The sequence below is a fragment of the Sinohyriopsis cumingii genome, chromosome 4 (assembly GCF_028554795.1).
Source record: "Sinohyriopsis cumingii isolate HCF-2022 chromosome 4, ASM2855479v2, whole genome shotgun sequence".
NCBI classification, from domain to species: Eukaryota; Metazoa; Mollusca; class Bivalvia; order Unionida; family Unionidae; genus Sinohyriopsis; species Sinohyriopsis cumingii.
In genome coordinates, this window is record NC_142964.1 from 87,043,472 (window position 1) to 87,069,124 (window position 25,653).

Genomic DNA, 25,653 nt, shown 5'->3' on the forward strand with positions numbered 1-25,653 from the left:
CACCATTCCATATACTGAGCCTAACTTTGACAAGAGGTAGTGTATCACCATTCCATATAGTGAGCCTAACTTTGACAAGAGGTAGTGTATCACCATTCCATATACTGAGCCTTACTTTGACAAGAGGTGGTGTATCACCATTCCATATAGTTAGCCTAACTTTGACAAGAGGTTTGTGAATCACCATTCCATATAGTAGCCTAACTTTGACAAGAGGTAGTGTATTACGATTCCATATAGTGAGCCTAACTTTGACAAGAGGTAGTGTATTACCATTCCATATAGTGATCCTAACTTTGACAAGAGGTTTGTGAATCACCATTCCATATAGTAAGCCTAACTTTGACAAGAGGTAGTGTATCACCATTCAATATAGTGAGCCTAACTTTGACAAGAGGTAGCGTATCACCATTCCATATAGTGAGCCTAACTTTGACAAGAGGTAGTGTATTACCATTCCATATAGTGAGCCTAACTTTGACAATAGGTAGTGTATCACCATTCCATATACTGAGCCTTACTTTGACAAGAGGTAGTGTATCACCATTCCATATAGTGAGCCTAACTTTGACAATAGGTAGTGTATCACCATTCCATATACTGAGCCTTACTTTGACAAGAGGTAGTGTATCACCATTCAATATAGTGAGCCTAACTTTGACAAGAGGTAGTGTATTACCATTCCATATAGTAAGCCTAAGTTTGACAAGAGGTAGTGTATCACCATTCCATATAGTGAACCTCACTTTGACAAGAGGTAGTGCATTTAACATGTACATGCATTCCCACTGTGATGTTTGCTAAAATGGCAGTTGAGGTTAATAATGACATCATGTGCTAAATCTTAGTTGGTTCATAATGTAGTCATAATAAAAAATGAAAGAAGTAAAGCTGATCTTATGATCACCCAAAATATGGTAATTGAAACAAATAAATTGAAATTAATGAGTGAGAACATCTAGTAATTCTCAGTTAATTAATTACAAATTTTGCACTGTTTTTACTGTTTCACTGTGCTACCAGGATCATGATTTTTAAAGATTAAATTAACAATTTGTGGGTAAATTGTATTGATTTGCATGACAAATGTGTCTTGTTAAATAAATAAACATATAAATGAAGTATCAGGGTTTGGTTATTTTCATTATTCATATTAAATGCGAATTTCACCTTGGAAATCAGTTGGTTATAATTATTCTTATGCTCTTGTAGTCAAGTAAGACAATGGACTAAATGATTTGCGTTTATGGAAAGATCTTTTTGAGAAATTCATGTACCACATCTGATCTAACTGCCACCCAGGATGCTTAGAAAATTAATGTTTGCGCTAAATCCTTGAGGTATATATTTATTCTTAAAAGCATTGATGACCAGCTACTTGCAATCATCTGGAAAGTTTCACCATGAACTGATTTTAATTTACTTTCTTTCTGGTATAAATCTTTTCCTGTATTGAGCCATTTTTATCTGTATAATGGTTGATAATTGTTTGAAGATCATGCTTCTAGTAATAGCTCTTCCAGCACATTGTTTATAATGACAAAAAAACCCTCACAACTTTACAACATTTCTTATATCCATCGTATAGGAGCATTATAGATTAGAGTATGCAAAACTAATGCAGAAATACAAAAGCCAAAACAACTTTCAAATATATGGAACAATATGTGAAAAATCCATATACAAGATTGTGTTGTGGACTATGGTCACAAATAAAGCAAATGGGCAGAAAAATAAATTCATTCAAGATCCATATATTATTTGTAACATTATAGTGTCCACAGGCATGTAATGCATAAGCTAGTCATATTTAATCAAACAGGTAATGGGTCAACATGATGGTCACTATTCCATTTGATATGTTCAGTTGGTTCATTAGTTTCTAATATTGATATGCTTACTTATGGGAAAATCAATAAATGACCGTGATAAACTTTTGTACATTTGATGCATGTACATGGTGGTAACATTGTTTATAGTACACACAACTCAAAGGTTGTCACATTCCTTGGGATGAGGGCAGTGTGTTAGCCAGTGAGTCAATACATTCTGTATTTGAACTAGGTTTATTTTTTTGGAGATTGCTGCATCAGCTGCAATATAGAATCAGTACTACAACCAGATGCTTCATTTACAGTATCACTTCCTGCATATCAGAGATGCAGATTAGTCCCCATGAACCCTCCTGGATGTTCCAAGCCCACTTCTTGTGTTAACTTTAGTTACTTCCCTTTACAATCAAATAGACTGTTACAAATGAAACAAAATATTTCTGCTTTCATTCATGGAATTTAAAGGACACTTAAAATAAAGATAAAACAGAAGGGCAGAACCCGATGTTAAGTCGGTTATCATTAACTAGCATTTTATCACTGGTAAAAAATTGTATGGTAGTCTTGAATTGAACAGTCTCAAAGATGAAGGTTATTCACACTTATTTTCTACTGTTAGGTAACATAGATAATCTCAGCTAAATACCTGTGATCTCTGTTGAATAGTAAAATTTTAAAAAAACCTGAAAATTGTTTGGGTCTCATTTATTCTGTGTCTTACACAATCTTGTATTATGGATATATGTGTGGATGTCAATACCGTGTCTTTGACCATCTTGTATTGCACATCTATGCATGGAAATTGTTAATGTGTCTTAAACAATCTTACATTGCAGGTCTAAGCATGTTTTTACATTGTCTAATGCAATCTTGTCTTGTGGATCTGTGCATGTCATTACTGTGTCTTAAACAATATTACATTGCAGATGTATGCATGTTGTTACATTGTCTAATGCAATCTTGTCTTGTGGAACTATGCATGTTGCTACACAGTCTAATCCAGTCTTGTCTTGTGGATCTGTGCATGCCATTACTGTGTCTTGCATTGCAGATCTATGCATGTTGTTACTGCATTTTACACAATCTTACATTGCAGATGTATGCATGTTGTTACTGTGTCTTATGCGATCTGACGTTGCAGATCTATGCATGGATGTTGTTACTGAATCTTACACAATCTTGCATTGCAGATCTATATATGGATGTTGTTACCGAGTCTTACACAATCTTGCATTGCAGATCTATGCATGTCATTACTGTGTTTTACACAATCTTACATTGCAGATCTATGCATGTTGTTACTGTGTCATGCATTGCAGATCTATGCATGGATGTTGTTACTGAGTCTTACACAATCTTACATTGCAAATCTATACATGGATGTTGTTACTGAGTGTTACACAATCGTGCATTGCAGATCTATGCATGTCGTTACTGCATTTTACACAATCTTACATTGCAGATGTATGCATGTCGTTACTGTGTTTTACACAATCTTACATTGCAGATCTGTGCATGTCGTTACTGTGTTTTACACAAACTTACATTGCAGATCTATGCATGTCGTTACTGCATTTTACACAGTCTTACATTGCAGATCTATGCATGTCGTTACTGTGTTTTACACAATCTTACATTGCAGATCTGTGCATGTCACTACTGTGTCTTACACAATCTTACATTGCAGATCTATGCATGTCGTTGCTGTGTTTTATGCAATCTTGTATTGCAGATCTATGCATGGATGTTGTTACTGGGTCTTACACAATCTTGCATTGCAGATCTAGCATTGCAGATTTATGCATGTCATTACTGTGTCTTATGCAATCTTGTATTGCAGATCAATGCATGGATGTTGTTACTGAGTCTTACACAATCTTGCATTGCAGATCTATGCATGTTGTTACTGTGTCTTATGCAATGTTGTATTGCAGATCAATGCATGGATGTCATTACTAAGTCTTACACAGTTTTATAATGCAGATCTGTGCACAATGCTACTGTGGTTTAAACATCTTGAATTGCTGATCTATGCATGTCTTTACTGTGTCCTACAGAGTCTTGTGAAGTGTTCCCCCTCTTATATGGCCACTCTTTTTGCACCAGGAAAGTGGCTGCGTAAGATGGGTGGCCATTTCAGAGGCAGGCTTTATTTATGAGAAGTATGTGTGTGTATGTAGTAAGAAAGCCACATTTAACATCAAAGCATTTATTATCTGCGTTTAAACCTAACATCAGTTATTAAAATGTTTTCTTGTCTGAAAGGTCACTGGCCACCTATATTATACAAACATGTGATATTATTGTAGTCATTAAAAAGGCGCATTGGTTATGTATGCTCACCATAAAAATGTTTAATTAGACAAAAAATCTACTTTTTTTAAATTAAAAAATTATTCGCAATCTCTGTAATCAATCAGTAGTATCCGCATGCCAAAATGGATATGACATTTATCCCTTCTATTCAACCTAGCCATTCAAGTGTTTAATTTCCCCATGTCAATGTCTGTGTAATATATCTTATGATCATGCTTTTATACAGCAATTATGGTGCACTGTGTTGCATATGGATGTAACCAACAGAGTGATGATGGGACAAAAGGGTTCTTTCTATTTCAAAAAGACACTGTTTACCAGAACAAAAAAGTGGACTTTGAAACTTGGATCGAATAGGGTGAGGGATGAGAAAGTTGTACCATTTATGCCTGATTATAGTCAATTTGGCCCAAGACAATTCGGCCTAATTTGGGCCGAAATTTAGACAATTCAGCCCAACTTAACAATAGTTTGAACGAGTTCTTTTTCTTCAGACAAAAAGTACATACTATGTAATATATAATTTATGTATGACAAAATGTTTTTGACAATTTTTATGTTTGTAAAATAGAATAGGTGTTAAGAAAAAATTGAATAAATTTAAACAAACTAAACTATCTTGATACTCTTTAAAAGAAAATAATCATACTTCATAATGTAAATATGAGAGAAAACACAAACTGACATATCTTGGTCATTCTAATGAAAATATTTATATACATTTATTTTGTATGCTAACAAATATATGCATCTGCACAACGACATTCTCAATTTAAGTCTTCCGGACAAATTATCAATATTGATTTATGAAACAAGTATGCTTAATAGATAATATTCTACAGAATATATATACATTTTTCTAAGAGAAATGTACATGAGATATTATAACAAATATATTTAATTTTTGGCTTCAGGTTGTAACCCTGCTGCATATAATACACACTTGATTTCGCGAGAGAGAGAGAGAGAGAGAACAATACTGAGCATTTTGTCAGTGTTTAGTTGCTGCAATATGAAGCTGTTATGGGTTCATTTTATTGTTTGTTTTATTTTTCAAGTTGATGTCTGAGTGTGTGCACTCGTAAACTGAAAGCTTATCATTACTAGTCAATATTTTCAATCATATTTGCTCCATTATTGCATACAAAATAAGAAAGGAAATAATTTTGTGTTGAATTTGTGTGCCCCCCACCCACCCCCCACATGGTACAATAAAATATATAAACAAATACTTATTTGAAAATGAAATGAAAGAAACTAACCTTGCATTATTATCATTTATTCCTTCTTTTCTCATCATGTGAAATTTACTAAAGAAAAAAATATATCCATGAACTCCGTATATGTAGCGGGTGCTGGCTGGTGTATTCATCCTTACTGTAGTGTGTATCACTTATGTCAGATAACAAAATCGCAAAAGAGACAAGAATATCACCGATTGCTTGATGGCACCTGCCATTCATGCATGATAAGTTATAAGGTGCAAAATGACCAAGATTGTATTGTATCCAGGTTAACTATACAGGGTTCAAACCTGTAACATCCTACATCCGAGGTGGATGCTCTAACCAAGAGGTTGGGGCCCTGAGTGGCCAAGTGGTCTAAAGCGCTCTCCATTACGGATCACTGCCATCTCACCTCTGTCTGCGTGGGTTCAAGTCTCTGATTCGGCTAATGTGGGTATGTGAGAAAGCTTGCCAGTAGCTTCTCGTGGGTCGGTGGTTCTTTCTGGGGTTTTCCCAGGTTCTTCCTCCACCATTAATACTGGCCGCCATGTATAGCCTATCGTGTGCTGAAAAATGGCATTGAACCCTACAACAACAACAACAACTAACCAATAGGCTACCGGAGCAGTCCAGAACTGGACATCATGCCAGAAAAGATGGGCATTTTCCTTCATGACCAGACTCTGAAATATAACCCTGTTAACAATCGGCCAAGACCACAATTGATGATACATTATCAGCCTCCAAAAAATGATCGTGTCCAGTTGCATGACACATAGTCACATAGTACTGCTAGGCAGTGCCTGCATATGATGCCCAGTTTAGTGCCACAGTACCCAGAACCACAGCTGCCAACCCTCACGATTTTGGTGTGAATTTCACAACTTTCTACAGTAATTCATGGATTCACGCCACATGCAAAAAATCACGAATTCCCCAGGTCTCAGTTATTTTAAGTTTTCCTGTTCATTGCTAGTTGTGATATCGGCAGTTGCCAAAATGGTCCAGTACTGCTAGTCGCGGCATTAGTAGAACTATAGTCAATTAGTACAGCTGGCCCAGTAGCAAGCATTTTAGCATATTTTAATCTATATATATAAGGGTAGTTTTACAAATACTTTTGAAAGAACCTGGGGCCTAACCGGAATTTTTCTCCACACATGCACTGCCAACACTGATTTGAATTATCATTTGGCATCACAGCTTGAAAACGTTTTCACCACCAAGGGAAAAGAAATGTATTGCACAAAAGTGAAGTTTAGTTTGGAATACACCAAAAATTGGCCTTGCATTCAGCATTTAAATACAGATATACATCATGCTTTTTGAACACAGTGTGCCATGTACTGGTATTTTAGCATAATTTGGGCATTGTGGCAGGAATGATGTGAGGAAGCACATTGGTAGCAAAAAGCACATAGAGGTTTGGAAACTACATGAAGAAAGCTTTTTTGAATGTTGGAATTTTTGAGATTGAAAGATGAGCATATATTGTAATTAGCATGAGTTCACAGTTTTTTGCACACTAATCATTCACCATTCGACTTTTCATCTTCTGGATTAATACCATTTCATAATTAAGTTACACTGCAGTTAAAATGTTTCACCTTCAAGGAAAACAATTTGTATAGATTGGAGTACACCAAAAATTTGGCCTAGCATTCAGCCATCAAAGATTGATGTACATTATACTTTTCACACAGTAGTGTGCCACGAATTATAGAATTGGGAATGTGCACAAGGGCTGGTATTGTTGCTTACAATTTACCTGTTTTACCATGTAGTAATATTATTATATAGTACATGTATGACAGATAAATTATAAGCAATGATACGAGCCCCCTTGGAACCGCTCCGGTTGCCCAGTGGTCTACCTCGGATGAGGGAGGTAATGGGTTTGATCCCCGGCTGAATCATACCAAATACTTACAAAAAATGGTACTAACAACTGCCTCGCTTGGCGCTCAGCAATAAGAGGTTAGTGTTTGGACAGGTTGGCCTGGTCTCAGGATAATGTGACTGGGTGGGACATCATGCTACATGTCTGCAGCATGATGCCCCACCCATGACATCACTATAAACTGTCACACTGCAGACATCGTAGCGATATGTCTGAAGATTGTTAAAGCTACATTAAAAATCGAAATCACACACACACACACACACACACGAGCCCCCTGGGCATGTGGCATAACGATGTGAAACAGCACACTGCTATAGCACCCTCCAGCAGATTTCTGTTTTGGAGTACTTTAAGCCACCTACTCGAGTCCTTCATGCTACCAGTGCTGAAGCATTGTTTGTGAGCTTTCTTGTTGAAAATAACCTGTCTTTCTCAGTTGGAGATCATCAGCAATGACAACGAAAGATTATTTCCTTTTGTAAGGAAAAATAAGACAAACTTTATTGCCTCCTTAAGTGCTGAAAATTTGCAACAATTTTAGTCACCAAAATTAACCAGCAGGCAAGAATCCTGAACTGTTTTAAAACAAATTTACCATGGCCTGATTGGGGAAGTTCAAGTCTGCCACAGCATCATATTACAAATAGCATGATATTTGTGTATATCAGTAAATTTGATGCAAATAAAGTAGTAATCAGTATAAAAAATATTTTATTTTTATTTTGGGATTTTAATGTAGTTTGTACTGACCATCAGAGTGGATGGAGTTAGTGTCATATTATAATTTTTCACTAATTGTGTTCAAAATTTACTAATTTGTATCCCACTTTTCACCAGTTGCGAGTCTGGAGGATTGGCAGCTCTGCAGAATCCACTTCATGAAACAAGTTATATAGCAGACTAACCCGCATGGTGTTGCTAAGCACTTTCTGTCAATGATGCACTTTCTATACAGGCACACCATGGATCAGTCTAACCTGCATAGTTGTGCCAGGTACTTCCTGTGGACAACATCCAGTTTAATAGGCACTCTCATGGATCAATCTAACTCGCACAGTACTGTACCTCTGATCACTTCAGCATACAATGTCCATCTTGGTCCTCAGATTATAAGATGTCTCATTACTTACCCTCAAGCGTCTGCCACTCAAAGGAGTCTCTACTTAGCGACACCTTGTAAGGAAGCTGATTTATTCATAATGTGCTACAAGTGTAGTGAGCCATCATACTCTGCACTATTCTCCAACTACTTCACAGGTAGCACAAGAGACATTGGCTTCACTACCTTAATCCAAAACTGGTCTTACTACGATGACTGAAATTCCGCCTTGCTGGCTTGGAGTGATGAAGTTTTTTGCCCACTCCCAGCGGATTCTGTCTTCTTCTTTCATCTGCATCACCTGCTGGGTCTACAGATGCAGTATCAGGTAGTCATTGTCTACAGAAGAATCTACTTTCAATTGCTTCCACAATCTGACAAGCTACTGACATTTTGGACTGCTTACATTATCAATTACAAGTTCCAAGTGTCTACAGACATTTTGTTTGCACAAATGGCTTCCCGTAGTTTTCTGTTTGGATACCTATGAGTTGATTCATAATGTCGAGGCAATCGGGTCAACATTGCATCTAATATCTATGGTGATCTTTAATAGGCAAAACATTGCATAACGTCTCACATCCTGAATCGGACTGGATGTATGTTAGGGGCATGTTTATTAGAATTGCCCACTTCATAACATGGAGAACCAACATACTACAGCCAAGGTTGTTAAAGCAGCTATGACCTTACAAGAGGTGGAATGAAATGCAATGCTGTCCTCCACGTTTCTTAAAGATCATAATAAACCAAACTACACCAGTCCTGCAACCTTAATCATCTAATCTTCTCTTTAATGGTCAGGTTGACAGAATTTGCAACAAGCCACCAAGGATACATTTCTTCCATCCCTCACAGTCTTGGCTACAGCGGAGAGATTTTCAAGGTAGCCAACAAAGAGTTGCAGAAATGTCCATATAGCACATACAGCTGGGAAGCAATCCTACAGAATTTACAAATGTCAAAAACCACAGTTCTTCTGAACTAAATGGAAGAGTCAAAGGAAGGTTGATAGTTTTTTGCCAGTGTTTCATGAGACCCTCCCTATCTCAACTGACATACATTCATGCCACCCTTATCACAGATCACAGTAGGGAGATGGCTCCAATGGCTGGTGAAAGATTTACCATGACATGTGATCCCAACAAGTGATTTCATGAGGAAACTGTCACATTAAGCACACTTCCTAAGCCTTTGCAAAGTTCTTTTAGCTACAACACACAACTTATGACTAGGTTGTCAACATTAGTGCATTCAGTAAACTCTTTTATGCTTTTGGGTTTGTAATTGGATGCAACAACAGGTTTTAATATGATCCATTGTAGAGAGTACATAATCAGTGTGGACTTGTAATTGGAAGCAACAACAGGTTATAATATGATCCATTGTATAGAGTACGTAATCAGTGTGGATTTGTAATTGGAAGCAACAACAAGTTATAATACGATCCATTGTATAGAGTACGTAATCAGTGTGGACTTGTAATTGGAAGCAACAACAGGTTATAATACGATCCATTGTAGAGAGTACGTAATCAGTGTGGACTTGCAAGTGGCATGGCTTCACATCCCCACTCACATGGCTTCCAGAAAGTTTGGGATTCACCAACAAGAGGCTACAAAAAAGCAGGCGAGTTATATTCTGGAGCAAGACATGATTTCACATTTTATCGTCCTTTTCATTCTCTATTTGTCATGAAGGATATCTCCAACCTTTCAAGATTTCAGTTGACTAGGTCTGGAATCAATATTCAGGTAAGAATACGTTTCTCGTAAGAAAGAGAATTGAATTAATACAATTAATGAAGATTCTTTTTCTGTATGGACCAATCCATCTACTAGAGAATTCCTACACATGACAAGTTTTGCTCAATTTGGCAGCAGATTCTTTAGACTTAGGTACCTTTCTTGCACTCTCTTAACAATGATTCTGTGCTCCAAATGGAGGCCAAACCTTGACCATTGGACCAATTTTCATAATCTGCACGATATGAAGTTGCATCTCAAAGGCAGGTAAATCACTTTGGACTCGTGCCAGTTATACCTCTGCAAGTACAGCCTTCGGCAATCACGAAGTGTCTCATCCTGATTGATCGACTCCAATGGGAGTCTTGGATCATCCTTATCAATCTCAAAAGAGAATGGCCAGAAATCAAGATATTCCCATATCAGCATTAAGCAACCTCTTTGGCAGGTGTTTCATCCCAACCCAAAGTTATTTCACTTGCACATCTGAATCTTATTAAAATATGCCCTTAAGAACAAACCGTTCTCACAACAAGTGGTGGAGAATCCCTCCAGTGAGATGGACATCATCTTAGTGGCACACAAAGACAATGTAAATATATTCTCATTGTAGCGCACAGGAGCATGTTATACAAATGTAGGCATCCATACCACAATAGCTGACTTCCTATGGCTCTTTGATGAGAAACAGATAGCACCAATCACAATTAAACCTACTGTTCCATGATTATTGGCACACGGTGTTATCATAAAAGAGAGGATATCGGACAAACCAAATGATCTTCTGTTCATTTTGGATTTCACCTGGCCAATGACACTGAATCCTTGCCAAAATGGAATTTGTCATGGATATTAACCTGGCTGAACAAGACATGATTTGAACTGCTCTTCAAAGATTGATTAGTTCACCTCATATATTCCTTCCTCAGCACTGCTTTGGCAATCAGCACGCAGAATCAGCAAACACATTTCTTATCAGTGAACCCATGTACATGCTGTTCTGACAAGATGGATCAGTACTGCCCATGAATCCCCCTGCTTTCCTTGCCAAGAACAGGCTACTGTTCATGGGTAATCAGATATTGGTAATAATTAGTCTACTTTGGACACTTTTTCTCAATATCATCTACAGGACCCAGTGAGAGCTTTGAAGTGTTATTTCCAGAAGACCAGGCTATTGCATCAAGGGAGATCACAAATTTATTTGCCATCAATAAGAGGAAGGACAATATTGTAAGACAGACAATTTCATCCTGAATAATATGGTTTACGTATCAGACTAAACCCACACCAACAAATTTACTTTGCCTATTTGCTCATGAATTTAGGACAATTGCTACAACATTGCATACGAGCGAAATTGTCTCTAACTGTAATTAACTATGCCATGTGATGGACATCTGAGTACACATCTCCAGTTTTTATCTGAGATCTTTCATCCTGAAAGGCTCAGTTCAATCTCGAGGAACCTTTACCAGTGGTGCAAAAGTTACTTTTCCAACTCGTTTGACAGCTTCATAAAGATGTGACTTCACACCACAGTGGATAGGAGATGGTCTCTCTGAGATAAGGGGATGTAACTCCCTCCACCTCTTATCTGTTCTCATGAGGTATTATGATTGGGTAACATATTTAAAGAAGAAACCAATATTTTCCAGTAAAATTATGTTTCCTCAATTATACTTACCCAATCGTAATAAAGAGACACCCTCCCAGCCTCGCTGCAGTACAACTATATAGAAAGCATGACTTCTGCTCCAATAGTAACTGATGAATTCATGTGCCGGTCCGTGTTACATGGTGAGGTCATTCTAACTGCCACCTTGGTGAGCAAAAAACTTTAGCTATTTAGCTAGAATCTTTTAACGTGGGAGGTCTGGATTTGCAAGGTAATAATATGTCTTTTAAGGTATTATGATTAGGTAAGTATTCTCAAAGATATTTTACTTGAAATAATTGGATTTTCTTCTAAAGTAAGAATTTTCCATTTATGGGATGACATGTTAAAGTTTTGTGATGATTTTCGCTAATTGTACTGCAATTTAAACATGTAAATAAAGCTTTTGTAGAGTAGATGAAATGCCATGTTTAAAAAGCAAGTGATACATGTACTGTCACTTGATGTTTGATCTTCATTTGGTGACCTGTTTTTGTTCAAGGTTGATTTCTCTTTGTGTGTGAGTCAGCCAGAGCTATATTTAGTACACGTGGGCCATATTAGCTGTGTAAAGCCCAAAACTCAATCACAACATTCTTGAGCCCATTTCCTGTTAATATCAGTGTTTGTAGATAATGATATAATATTATACAGTGTGTGGTACCTGTTATAATGTACTTTAGCCAACACTTTTTTTTTCAGTAAGGAAAACCTGACATTGAAAAACAGGCAATGGTATAGATGATTGGGTTACTTACTGTACCATATGAATCAAATATTGGTTCTGGACACATGTTAGATAAATGGTAATATTAGCATGTCAGTATCCATATATTGTATTATTTCCCTTTAAAATCCCTGTAATTTTTAAAAATACAGCTGGGAGGCCTGTATTTTGCAAATAAACCACCATTTCATCTTTGTCAGTTTCATTCCTGATGATCTTACTAGGTTATAGAGTTGGGTGGTTTTTAATAAACACAAAAAGCCTTGTTTTTTGTCGGGATTTTGTCAAACAAATTTAACTAGTGTCCCAAAGTCCACATTTTATGCTGATAACTTAATGGCTTTCATGAGTACAAATAACTGATGTTTAGCAATATTTTGTGACCTCTTTGTTTTCAGGTATCTGCAAGATTCCCAAAGAGCTACCCTTCTTGAAGCTCCAGTAGATCTTATGGAGGGTAAGTTAATTTTCTTACCCTAGAGCTGCATTCCCTTGGCAGAGATTAAAGATGCAACTCTTTACATATAATTTTTTTTTATTTAGGTAAAGCAACAACTTGCATAATAAAGAAGGAAAAAATTCATTGCTGGGAACTCATTGGAGTCGAGAAGAAATTATCTTTGTCACACATGGCACCACAAATATGACTTTAGTGATTGAAGATTTTACACGTAAAACTGTAATCTAATGTTAAGCAATGTTGACCTAATTTAGAGAAGTAAAAAATAATTTTTTTAAAATGTGGATTGTAGTTCAGCATGTTGTCTATCATTCGACCCAGTCTGTTCATTTCTACACATTCCAATAACTTTAGTTGCCCACAGCCTACAGTTACTATATTTTGTAGATATCTTGCAACTGGGTATGAAGTACTATGATATTGTTCATTCATCCACACAAGATCGTGCTGGCATATATATATATATATATATATATATATATATATATATATATATATATATATATATATATATATCAAGTCCAAGGCTCGGCTAGCATGGGTACGTGGGAAAACCTGCCAGTAGCTTCTCGTGGGTCAGTGGTTCTTTCCTGGGTTTTCCAGGGTTCTTCCTCCACCAGTTATACTGGCCGCCATATATGGCCTATCTTGTGCTGAAAAATGGCGTTAAACCCTACAACAACAACAACAACATATATATATATATATATATATATATATATATATATATTGTTGCCGTTTTCATTACACAGCACTATCCATTTATCTTGATATCCCTGTGACTAAAAGGAAATATTGTTGATTTATTTAAGTGGATGTTGAGATAAGTGGGGGGCGGGGCTAACAGAATTTTGCATACAAGGGAAATTTGTAAGAGGTAAACTGTCGACAGTGTGTGTTGACAATTTACAATTGTGTTGAAGTAAAGTACTGTACATGTATATGAAAAATCCATGAATCTGACTAGGTCTCACATGTTAGAAAATGTATATATCATTCACATCCCATTAGAAAACACAAATAACTTGTATGTAAAAGAATGTTAGGCCTTGTTTGATATATATCCCATTCTCAACAAACACATGTCACTAAACAATTCACTGAAATATTTGTTGTTGCCAGTAGCACGTGGCTTTATAGTTGTGTACATGCTACATATACATGGCCTAGATTTTTGTCAGCTGGAGACAGCTATCATCTTGCTGAGGCTACCAAGGTGATGAAGCTGTTAATAGGAAAATGAAGACATTAAAATGTTTAGCATCTTTGCAACCAAATAACTCTTGTTTGAACAGATTTGAAATTTAATTTACATTTTATGCCACCTTTTGGTAGCGATTGTAAGTGTAAGCATTTTTACTGCAAAGGAGAAACTTTCATGGCACAATAAAAATGCTTGGAAAATGCAATAATCCATCAGATTCCTTTGCTTTTATTTAAGTTTGCTGCTGATTTCCTTTGATGAAGGGTGCTTTGCTTTTATTGAAGATTGTAGTCAGCTTGCATTGATATAGGGTGCATGTGATATTGAAGTCACCGCTAAATGCAAACTTTTGAGGACCAAACAAATGCCAGTTTGTTATTGTATTGGTAACATCAAATAATTGTAGACATTGATTGAGAACCTTTTTTGCTTGTTTTTCATTTACTTAGTATTTATACGGAACAATCCATGATTCAGAGGTAATCAGTTTTCTTTATAGCTTCAGCAAAACTATTTTTTTGGTACATTTAAAAAACAAATGGTCATTTGGTCTATTGCAGTTGTTTCTGTTCCTTCCTTTGGTGGTAGCTAATCCGACAGGCCCTAGCATGACTATCTAACACAGCATACGTTACCCAGGCCAGGTGTCTGCATAAATTATAATGATGTGAAATTGCGCTGATAAGATGTGTTTGTCAGTAAGAACAAAGGATTTATTTATGTAACTTAGATAGATTCCAGTACATTTTATAGCTGAGTTTATGGCTTCTTTCCATGGTGCCTTTGAATTTCTCTACTCCAAATTCATGATCGTATATACAGGTTTAAACAGCCAGAAAATGTTGTCAAGAAAATAATTGCCTGATGGTATATTTTGTTGCCATTAAGTTACAAAAAAAATCACAATTTGTGAGATTGGTGAAGCCCAGCTCCATCCCTGTGTGGATTTACAAAATCAACTTGCCTGACTCCCAGGATAAGCTCAGATTTGACTCAGGCAAGTTTAAGTTTCCAAGTAACTTGCCCATGGGCAAGTAAAAAAATTCAGCTGGCTTTGACCAGTAATGAGTAAATATTGCTATTCTAACTTATAAGTTACATTTTTATTGTAATATTTGTATATATCTGAGATTAGCCGACATTAAGGTCCTTAACCGAGCCTTGGGCAGTTTGTTAGCTAGCCAAGTATAAAGATTGTTTTTATGCATGTTGCTGTCTTTAGGTGAGTAAGGCATTAATTTTAAAAAATATAACTTGTGGGATTTCATTGACAGTTGTGTTTGGAAATAAAATGCACTCGTCACTAATGATTAATCACCAGGATCTCATTCAAAGTATAATCAATGAAACAAATATGTAACACCCACATGCAGTGTTTATGTGTTCTTTATGTGGTAAATAACAGGAGACCGATATTTAAATACTACTTGGCAAACAATTAAATGCATAAAAATAAGTGTTATCAATCTCAAAAGTCAGCTTGTCAAATGTTATGATACATTTTGGTGACTTCAGGGTGACAAAAGTGATAATTTGAAGTGGAAGCAGTCATGTGAATGGACATGGAATGGAAATTGAATTATAGTGATGTGCTCTCACTCGGAGCATGTATCACTAGTTTGTGCCAGTACAGCTGGCTTTTTAATTGCTCCTGGGGGAAGGAATGAGTGCCACATCCCCCAGGCTTTAATGTGTTCACAGAACACTTTTTGATTTGAGTGAAAGGCTTGTTACATGAGTGGGAATAGTACCACACGCACTCATGTTTCGAAGTTGGATTGAACGCCCCAGGTGTCAACCCAAGCAGTATGTGACATCCACTACAATTGGTCAGCAGCAATGACGTCATGATAGGACAACTGGTTTTGTGGCGGGTGGAAATTGTTCCACATTCTGCCATGTGTACGATGTCCGAGCTAGGTAAAGGAGGAAAATGTGCTCAGCAAGCCAGCCCTGAACGCTAAGTACTCCCCAAAACGCCAGCCTGTACTTAGTTCAAATCAAGTCCAGTTGTAAATATGGACAAAATAATACCAATAATGTGTTAGCCACCTCTGCAATTAATCAAATCAACTGAGTTGATAAATTTGAAAAATAAAAAATAAACGAGTTAGAATTTAGTGTACATAGTGTACATTAGATATACTAAATAAAAAACCAGTCAGTTAAGTCAAAATGATTTATAAAAGTTGAAATCACACATATGTAAAAATGAGTATAAAAATTTTGACGGCGGTACCAAAACAGGTCAAATTAGGATTTAAATAAAGATTTTATCAAATATGGCTTTCAGCCAAATGAAAACCGTGCACATTAAGGCAATGGTAGTAATCTTGTTGTCCCTCAATCTTCTCGTAGACTGCTATTATGGTGCAGGCTTCTACTGGAATTTGGTTAGCTGCTTTGTTGTAGAGGGTAGTTACATCCATTTCTCTGGTGGCACCCATGGAATTACGTCTTCCTTTTTTAGAAGTTGACCAGATTATTTTTAGGCATCCCATTAAACTCCTGTGAGTCCACATCTTTCTTCGGTCAGCTAATATTGTTCTTCACCGGCTAGCAGACATGGTTCTGGTGGTGGGTCTCTCACAAATCCCAGAAGAACATGATAGAGTGAAATCTGTGAAAAAAATGTGATGGACTTACTTTTACATTGTTTTCCTCCTGGTTGCTTAATTAAATCTGCATGATCATTTGAATTTAAAAGATAAAAAATAATGTTATGTATGAAAACATGATTAAAATTAAATTAATGCAGCTGTTATTGGTTGTTTAAAATTTTTATTTCTCTCTCTCCTTCTCAGACTCTTAAAAATCAAAACCATTTTCTATATGACCATTTTTGGAGAAAGCTCAAATCCCATGGGCAAGTTCATTTTTAGTGCCATTTACCTTTATGAGACATTGTGGATGGCTCACACTTGGGTTAATAAAGAAAGCTATTTCATTGTGGGTCATCGTGTCAAAGGCCAAGATCACTGACTGAAAAAAGAACAAATGCCTTCTTCACAACTTTCAATTAGTTAAACATCATAGACCAAGACTAAACTTTATGGATGGGTTGCTTATGGAGTAAGTAAGAAATCTATTGATGTTGGGGTCAAAGGTTAAGGTCACTTCGACTGGAATACAAAGTTAGTTTCTGTAAAAAAATTTCAGTTCTTGACCATGTACCTTCGTAAATGTTTGTAGATGAATTAAACTTTGGATAAGAAAGAAGCATATTGATTTTTGGGTAAAAAGTTACGTTAAGGTCAAAGTGAATGAATTAAGAAAAATGTTTTAGACCACATAACTTGACCAAAGTTGTGGAGGGTTTGCATTTGAGATAAGGAAGAGGCCTATCGATTTGTAGGTCAAAAGGTCAAGTGGCAAGGTACTTTTTTTGTGTGACTTCCTTGACCAGACTTTGTGGATCATTTGCATGTAGGGTAAGAAAGAAACATTTGTTTCTGAAGGTGAAAGGTTTAGGTCAGGTAAGTATAATTAGAAAATAATGGTTTCTGCACAGTAAGTTTTGTTCAAGACTGCATACTTTGATCAAAGGTTAATGTTGTAAAGACCTTTTGGTCAGTAACCTTCAGTCAACTGTGGGGCCCCCAGTGGTCTAAAGCACTCACCGTTCCGGATCACTGCCATCTCACCTCTGTCTGCGTGGGTTCGAGTCCAGGGCTCGGCTAGCATGGGTACATGGGAAAGCCTGCCAGTAGCTTTTTGTGGGTCGGTGGTTTTTCCTTGGGTTTTCCAGGGTTCTTCCTCCACCAGTTATACTGGCTGCCATGTATAGCCTATCTTGTGCTGAAAAATGGCGTTAAACCCTAGAACTACAAGAACATCATCAGTCAACTGTACCAGCTAGTGCCTACATAGAGGATAATTCAACATGGGGCAGGCATATAATGTATTGCTTACAATACTCGTGTTGAATATTTAATAGAATAATTACAATATGTAGATTTATGTTGTTTTTTTGTTGTTGGGTTTAATGCCATTTTCAACACAAGATAGGCTATACATGGTGGCCACTATAACTGGTGGAGGAAGAACCCTGGAAAACCCTGAGAAGAACCACCGACCCACGAGAAGCTACTGGCAAGTTTTCTCACTTAACCACATTTGCCAGGCCTGAGACTCGAACCCATGCAGACAGAGATGAGATGGCAGTGATCCGGAATGGTGAGCGCTTTAGACCATTCGGCCACTTGGGTCTGTAGATTTATGTAAAATAATCAAACCTAATAGTGTAATAATGAGCAAGTACTTTTGTTTGTGTATTTTTTTAACATTGTATTATTTATTTGATTTTGTATGCATTATTTTCATTGGATATTTTCTATCAAATCCAATAAATAAATCCCTGACCAACTATGTTAAAAGTCCAGGGATTATAACAAGACAGATTTGACATGGTGTCTTTACTGCACATTGAATCAGTTTCTATATCTTTCCACAGAATTAGGTTCCAGAAGTGAAGAAGAGACAGACATAGATAAAACTCCAGAAAGTAAATCTCGGAAGAAAGGTGGTATTGGTGCTGCACGACAGAGATATAAACAGGGAAAGTCATGATTACATTAAATGGACCATTCTCATTCAAAATGTAGTGGGTCTTAATCAGCATGCTACAGACATGAATACGTGGTGAGAATTTTTCATTCAAGGAATATCGTCAAATGACCATTCCATCTAGGTCATGTTACCTTGCAGTTTGACGGATGTGTTGGGACTGAAGACATTAGTTCTGGTTGAATTCACAGTAAGCTGCATCAGTACCAGTTCTTGTGGTGTCTTTCACCCATTGGCATGGCTGTTGAGGCATCTGGCTGTGTCTTTTTCTGTCTGCATGTTTTGTTGTTGGGCATAGTACGGATTTCAAAAACAAGGCAATTGAAAATGCACGATTCATTCACAGGCAGTCAGCTGAATCAGTTAAAATATCCAAGAAAATTTTCTTGCAATTATGCTTGCTTTACAACTTTTTTTGGCTCAATTTTTCCGTTTCATTAACTGAACTAAAGCACAATTTTTTTATTGCATTTCTCACAATTGAAAGATGACTTGGCTGCAGGATTTTTACACCAGACCTAGACAAAATTTTGCTGGAGTTTGCCTAGAGTTATCATTTTGCTGCCCAAATTTACAGACAGCAAGAATGCAGAACAATTTTTAAAAATAAAACATGCAAATATATTAATTAATATTTATATTTATAATTATATTAATAAATATTTCTTTATAGATGATCAGATTTTCAAATAATATATTATTTTCTTGACTGTTGTCACATTAAGTAACATCTTTGTGCAATAAAAACAAGACTAGCAGTTCCTGTACACAATTAAAATTTTATTTGTGATATCTTCTTCCCTAATTTATCTAATTTTAATTATTTTGTGCCTTTCTGTGGTTGGCGGGGGGGATATAATGTAACCATATCATCCCATATGTCACATACATTACCAGTTTTATTTCCTTTAAATGACTGTTGATTAAAAAAGGAATTTAAACCAAATTTGATTTAGACATGTACCCTAGATAGATCAAATTTGATTGTCACTCTTTTCCATTAAAATTCATTATCTCCACTTTTATACATCAGCATTTTTGGTTGAGCATATAATTGCTATTAACATGTCTATCCATTGCAGGGCTTGAATTTAACACGAATTTCATTGTAGCCAGAAGGACTTGTGTACTGAGAAATTTACTAGTCCTGCCAAATATTTACTAGTCCTGTCCACAAAACAATGTCACACACTTGTATTGAGATTAACAACAATTTTATTTCATAAATAGCATTATCATATGAAATGCAGAAGTACAGAAGTATAAATCCTACATCAAATCATCAATCAGTCAATTGACATTTCTTGTTTCTCAAGATAATCTGGATCCAATTCCAGAAAGGGATCCAGGTGTCCTTTCTCGTCCTCCACCTGCACTCTGGGTCCATATGGGGTTTGCTCTGGTCTCCTTAACTGTCTCCCTGAAACATTCCACAAATGTATTGCTGGTGATGGATCATATGTTGGAATATCATTTGTATGAAACATTATAAAGAGTAGGTCGCAAACATAATCTCCAGTCACTCTTCACCATTTTCATCTCTGAGAAACCCCTCTCAGCATCAGCATAGTGGGCTGGTATTGTCAGGATAAGGTCAATCAATGCCAGAATATTCTTGCAGTCAGCAGCACATGATTTTACATCTGTGGGCCAAGTCAAAGCATAGATGTCTTTGAAACTGCAAGATAACAGAATATATTAAGAAAATATTTATCTGAATAAATTTACATAAAGAAAAATGTAATGTCCATACTTAAAAAATGTTTATATTGAATTGTTTTTAAAATCTTTCTTTATTTCTTTAAATGGTTACCTTTTGTAATCAAGATACTATGCTAAATAAAGAATTTTTAATAAATCTGGCTTCAATGATGTTTCTTGTATTTATTTTTAAATATTTTAATATACACCTACTTGCTGTAGACAGAATTCTTTAATATGTCCCATTCCAATTCCACTGCATCAGCATCCACACCTGCACTGACAAGCACTGGCCGGAAATGCACCACCAAAATTGCCACGCCATCATCACCAAAGTCTGTATTAAACCAAAAGGTTGCATTTTAAGAAAAATAGTTTAGTACTGAAGAAATATGATGCCTATAACATCTGGACAACATATACTAAATAACTACATAAATCGATATATAAAAATATAAAAATGGGCAAAACATCAACTGTCTGATGAAAACAGTAATTGGAGATTACCTGAACTGTCTTGTGAAGCTGGCCATATCTTGAAGTCTGCTATCTTGCATGCACCTATAACCATCATCAACATCACTAAATCTGTTCTCAAGACATGGGATTAAAAATGTTGTCACTTCCTCTCTGGTCCTTTGGATCAAATCATCTTCACCAAAGTCTACACCTGTTAGCATAGAAATACTGCCAAGCTGTCTAAGTCGAGGGCCATCCCAGTAAAATATGTTGGGATTAGAACAATGTATCTCACTGTTGTAATGCAAATGTAAAAGTGTGCCTTGACAATTTATATTCTTAGAACAGCTGAAATGACACGAGTATTAAAACCATAAATGATTGTATTTACCTGATGATGTTTATATTTATTGATTACACAATTTCAGTTACAATATGGAAAGTTCAATATAATAAGTATTCTGTGAGACAAGCTGTAAAATTAATTTTGCATATAATCTAATCAGTATGATTCAAGCAAGTAATGAATGTAACAGTCTGCAGATGAGGAAGATAAATTAGCTAAGCATACTTGAATTTGTACTTCTTCAAAATGGAAATGGTGGCATCCAACTTCTGATTGATGTCAGCAACTGAAGCACTTGTATCTTGCAGCATTAATGACAGTTTGGACAGAAGTGATATAACATCTGTCAGGAATAGCATAAATTTCAATGTAGCCGGTTCTCTCATTATTTTCAAGAAACCTTTGGCCTTTAAATGTGCATCTGACGTAGCACCTTTCTGTGAAGGAAGCTGATAACAAAAAAAACTTTTGGTGAAATTCGAACTTCTTAGTTTAAAAAATATGGACGATTTGACATAATATGGATAAAAAATAAATAAGCAGTAGTAATAAATGTACCCTTTTAATATAATATAAGTTAAAAAATGAAAGCAATTTTTACAGTTAAACTTTGTGCAATTAAACTTACGAATGGAACGTATTTTCATGTGATAATTTGTTACATTACAATTCAGTTGCATTATATGCGAGTGACAGAGCCATGCATTTCAAACTGCATTTTATATTTTCAATGGGTATTTAAATTTTAAATTAAAGATAATTACCTCATCAAGGTGGTTCTTGATGGCTGTATATCCTATCCAGAAGCTGTCAAGAGCTCTCTGTATGTGGTAACCAGCGTGTGCCTCCAACCCTGCTTGGCATCACTGGTGATACATCTTGAGCAGCGAATGACCTCTTTAAATTACTTCTGTTGAGGGGACTGTTGTGGTAGTAATAATACAGTCCCATCAAAAGAGTGTTCATCTTTGTGTAACGGGAGTTTTTTGTCACTACATATTCATATGCCAACTCAAGCCAGTGTGCAAAGCAGTGAATACCCTGTAAAGCTGGTTGGATGTTTTTCAGTTTAGATACAATTCCAGCACTTTTGCCCATCATTACACTTGCTCCATTACTACCAAATATAACAATCTTGTTCTGCCAATTAGCGATTCCAGCATTATCCAGTGCTGCCAGTAGCTTCTCGTGGGTCGGTGGTTCTTCCCGGGGTTTTCCCGGGTTCTTCCTCCATCATTAATACTGGCCGCCATGCGTAACCTATCGTGTACTGAAAAATGGCGTTAAACCCAACAACAAAAATTATCCAGCGCAGTGGTAATCACCTTCAGGATCCCTTCAGCATCTGCCTTCTCTATCAATTGCTAGGAACGATGATTTAATCTCTCCTCCTTTGCAAATTCTTATATATACAATTTCCTCCTCCTGGGGGCCCCGAGTGGCCGAGTGGTCTAAAGCGCTCTCCGTTATGGATCACTGCCATCTCACCTCTGTCTGTGTGGTTTCGAGTCTCAGAATCGGCCAATGTGGGCATGTGAGAAAGCTTGCCAGTAGCTTTTTGAGGGTTGGTGGTTCTTTCCGGGGACTTCCCGGGTTCTTCCTCCACCATTAATACTGGCCGCCATGTATAGCCTATCGTGTGCTGAAAAATGGCATTAAACCCTACAGCAATGACAAAAAAAAAATCCTCCTCCTGAATTGAACTGTCAGTACAACCGTCGCACACTCCTTCAAGAAACCTTGCTTCATTCACACCTTTGACAAATTTCTGTCTTTCGCTTTCAGCCATGTAGTGAGTAAATGTAACAATCTGTTTATCATTCCTGTAAGTCTCTCCAACATCAACTACTTTCATCTCATCCAGCTGACACATTCATTACAAAATCAGCAAAGGGTCTTCTGTTCTTTACGATAGCATGTGCATTTCTAAACAAATTAACGAGCCAGTGAAATACATTCCGATTTAAACTTTCCAAGATCTTACCAGCGGTCAATTCTTCTGGTGGTATCTGCATAGCTGTTTTTCTCTCTGATATCTTTTTGTGTTGCCCACAGCTTTCATGTGTGTTTACCGATCCAGTTTTAAAGTTCGAACAACCTGCAACAAAACTGGATGTTTTCTCTGTTTTTGCGAATTCCTTACACCAGTTACACCGCACAACGTTCTTTTCCTCATCATAATTCAGCCATTCCCCGTCTTTTGTCCATGTCTTCTGAAACGTTCGATTACGCTTTTCCCAATCATAAGAATTATTCCTCTCTTTTATGTCATTTTCCTTCAACTTTTGTTTTTTTCCTGGAGGCTGAACACCTTCTATAAAAATGCCACATTTTGCCTTTCTTATAAGACAGGAATTGTGCCTCGTTTTGAAATACGAGATGTTACAGTATAGCTGATGCAAATTATTTAAAGTAAGAAAAGGAATGGCACAGTGTCCTTTATATAAGAAAGTCCGAGCAAGAAACACGTTTCAAAACATGTGCCTTTGCCACCCCCCACCCCCAAAATTAAATGGCCTCAGCAGATGTTCTGCAGGATAATTTTAGTTTCAGCTTGGAAAATGTGTGTTCCCATCAAACGAAGCCATCTGACTCACCGCGTTGTATTTAACAGCTACAATTACAGTCTCATCATTAATAGCATAAGTTTGGTAATTGTATATATTGTTGTAATTAATAATAAGTGGGAAAATTTTCAAATCTTAGATGCCCATGCTGAGAGATTTTAATTCCCAACAAATGTGCGGCATTCTGCTTTGATATCTCCATGTGTATTTAATTATATTCATTCTTGTATGGGAAAAAATATAAAAACTATTCTTATTATCATAGAAAAAGTAGTATGGAAAGGATGTGTAAGTAGCGTAATCATAATAAATTGATCTAATTCTTATAAAGTGGCCGAGTGGTCTAAAGAGCTCTCCATTACGGATCACTGCCATCTCACCTCTGTCTGCGTGGGTTCGAGTCTCAGATTCGGCCAATGTGGGTATGTGAGAAAGCTTGCCAGTAGCTTCTCGTGGGTCGGTGGTTCTTCCTGGGGTTTTCCCAAGTTCTTCCTCCACCATTAATACTGGCCGCCGTGCATAGCCTATCATGTGCTGAAAAATGGCGTTAAACCCCACAACAACAACAATTCTTATAAATATTTTGATGCAAACATAAAATATGCAGTTTCCCGTTTGTGACTGTTGGAGTATTTGGCTAGCAAGCAAAAAAAAATAAACAACCTTAAACAAACAAACATGCAAACTAATTTCTTTGAATAGTGTATGCCATGTTCTTTTGTGTGGTATAACGCTTTGTTGTTTGTTACTGTGGTCACATGAATAAAGTTGATACAAGGTTATTTTTCATTTAATTTGCTATCAGTTTAATTAGGATCAATTACTAAACTTCCGTTGTTAATGACAGGACCATAATTGGCGCTGTTAAGCGAAATGCACAAAATCAGATGGCTTCTTGTTATAGAAACACACATTTCTGAGGCAGAAATTGACTTCATCTTCTCATGCTAATATTTTATGACTGTGTTTACAATGGTCACTGTGTTGATTCTACAGAAGATCTGCTGAAGTCAAGTCTTTATTAGGGAATGGTGTAAACAAACGCTCACTGTTGATAAACAAAACTTACTAGCCCATCAGACTAATAACATTATGAAAGTTACTAGTCCAACAGGAAATCTACTAGCCGCAGACTAATTTTGAGTCCTGTATTTACTTTTCCTAGTCTGCACAATAGGTTCAGTTCTGCAGCATGTAATTCAACCAGCATTGTGGATAGCTTGCACTTTGCATTGGGTAAAGAAGAATTCATTTTGGAATTAAAAGGTCAAAGCTCAAGGTCATCATTACTGTAATATAAAATGGTTCTACACAATAACATTAGTTTTACATCACAAGCTTGAATCAATCTTTGTAAGAACTTTTGTAAGAAAGAAATTACTGATTTTGGAACGAAAGGGTAATGGTCACTGACGGGAAGAAGAAAAATGGTTTCACACTATAGCTCAAGTTCCCCACCATGTACAGTTTTCAAACTTTGTGAATGACACTTGTACTTCGGGTCAGAATAAATTTGATTGTTTGATAGTCTCAGTGACTAAAAATAAAAATGTTTTTTACATGAAAGTTTCAGTTATTTACCCATGTACCCAAACAAAAGTACTAGGTAAGAACAAGTCAGTTGATTTGTGGCTGGGGTGGGGTGAAAAGGTCAAAGATTGAGAGGACGAACTGAAGGAAATGATTCTGTTTGTGTAATAACTTTAGTACCCAAGCACATAACTTTGTACTTACAGTATGAAAAAAGCCTGGTGATCTTGTGGTTAGAGTTTAAAGGCCAGGATCATTTTGGCTCATACAAAATGGGTTTTGCAGAATAACATTCATTCTAGAGAAAGTTGACTA

General features: G+C 36.5%; 2 protein-coding genes across 2 annotated transcripts in view; one reads left to right on the forward strand and one right to left on the reverse strand.

The window, feature by feature from the left end:
- The window catches only part of LOC149801605 (protein STIP1 homolog), a 57,830-nt gene extending 37,226 nt beyond the window's left edge, over window positions 1–20,604 (forward strand). The window contains exons 7-8 of the mRNA XM_089955866.1: window positions 12,904–12,962; window positions 18,623–20,604. Coding sequence (XP_089811992.1) covers window positions 12,904–12,962; window positions 18,623–18,738 — 175 coding nt within the window. The 3' untranslated portion in view covers window positions 18,739–20,604. The remainder of the gene's footprint in view (window positions 1–12,903; window positions 12,963–18,622) is intronic.
- LOC149801606 (uncharacterized) lies at window positions 20,160–22,208 on the reverse strand. Its single transcript, XM_089955867.1, has 4 exons — window positions 22,006–22,208; window positions 20,944–21,690; window positions 20,650–20,773; window positions 20,160–20,413 (listed from the first exon to the last, which is right to left on the reverse strand). Exons 2-4 carry the CDS (start codon window positions 21,014–21,016, stop codon window positions 20,206–20,208), a joined length of 405 nt encoding a protein of 134 aa, XP_089811993.1. The 5' UTR covers window positions 21,017–21,690; window positions 22,006–22,208; the 3' UTR covers window positions 20,160–20,205.
- Between the last annotated feature and the right edge of the window lie 3,445 nt (window positions 22,209–25,653).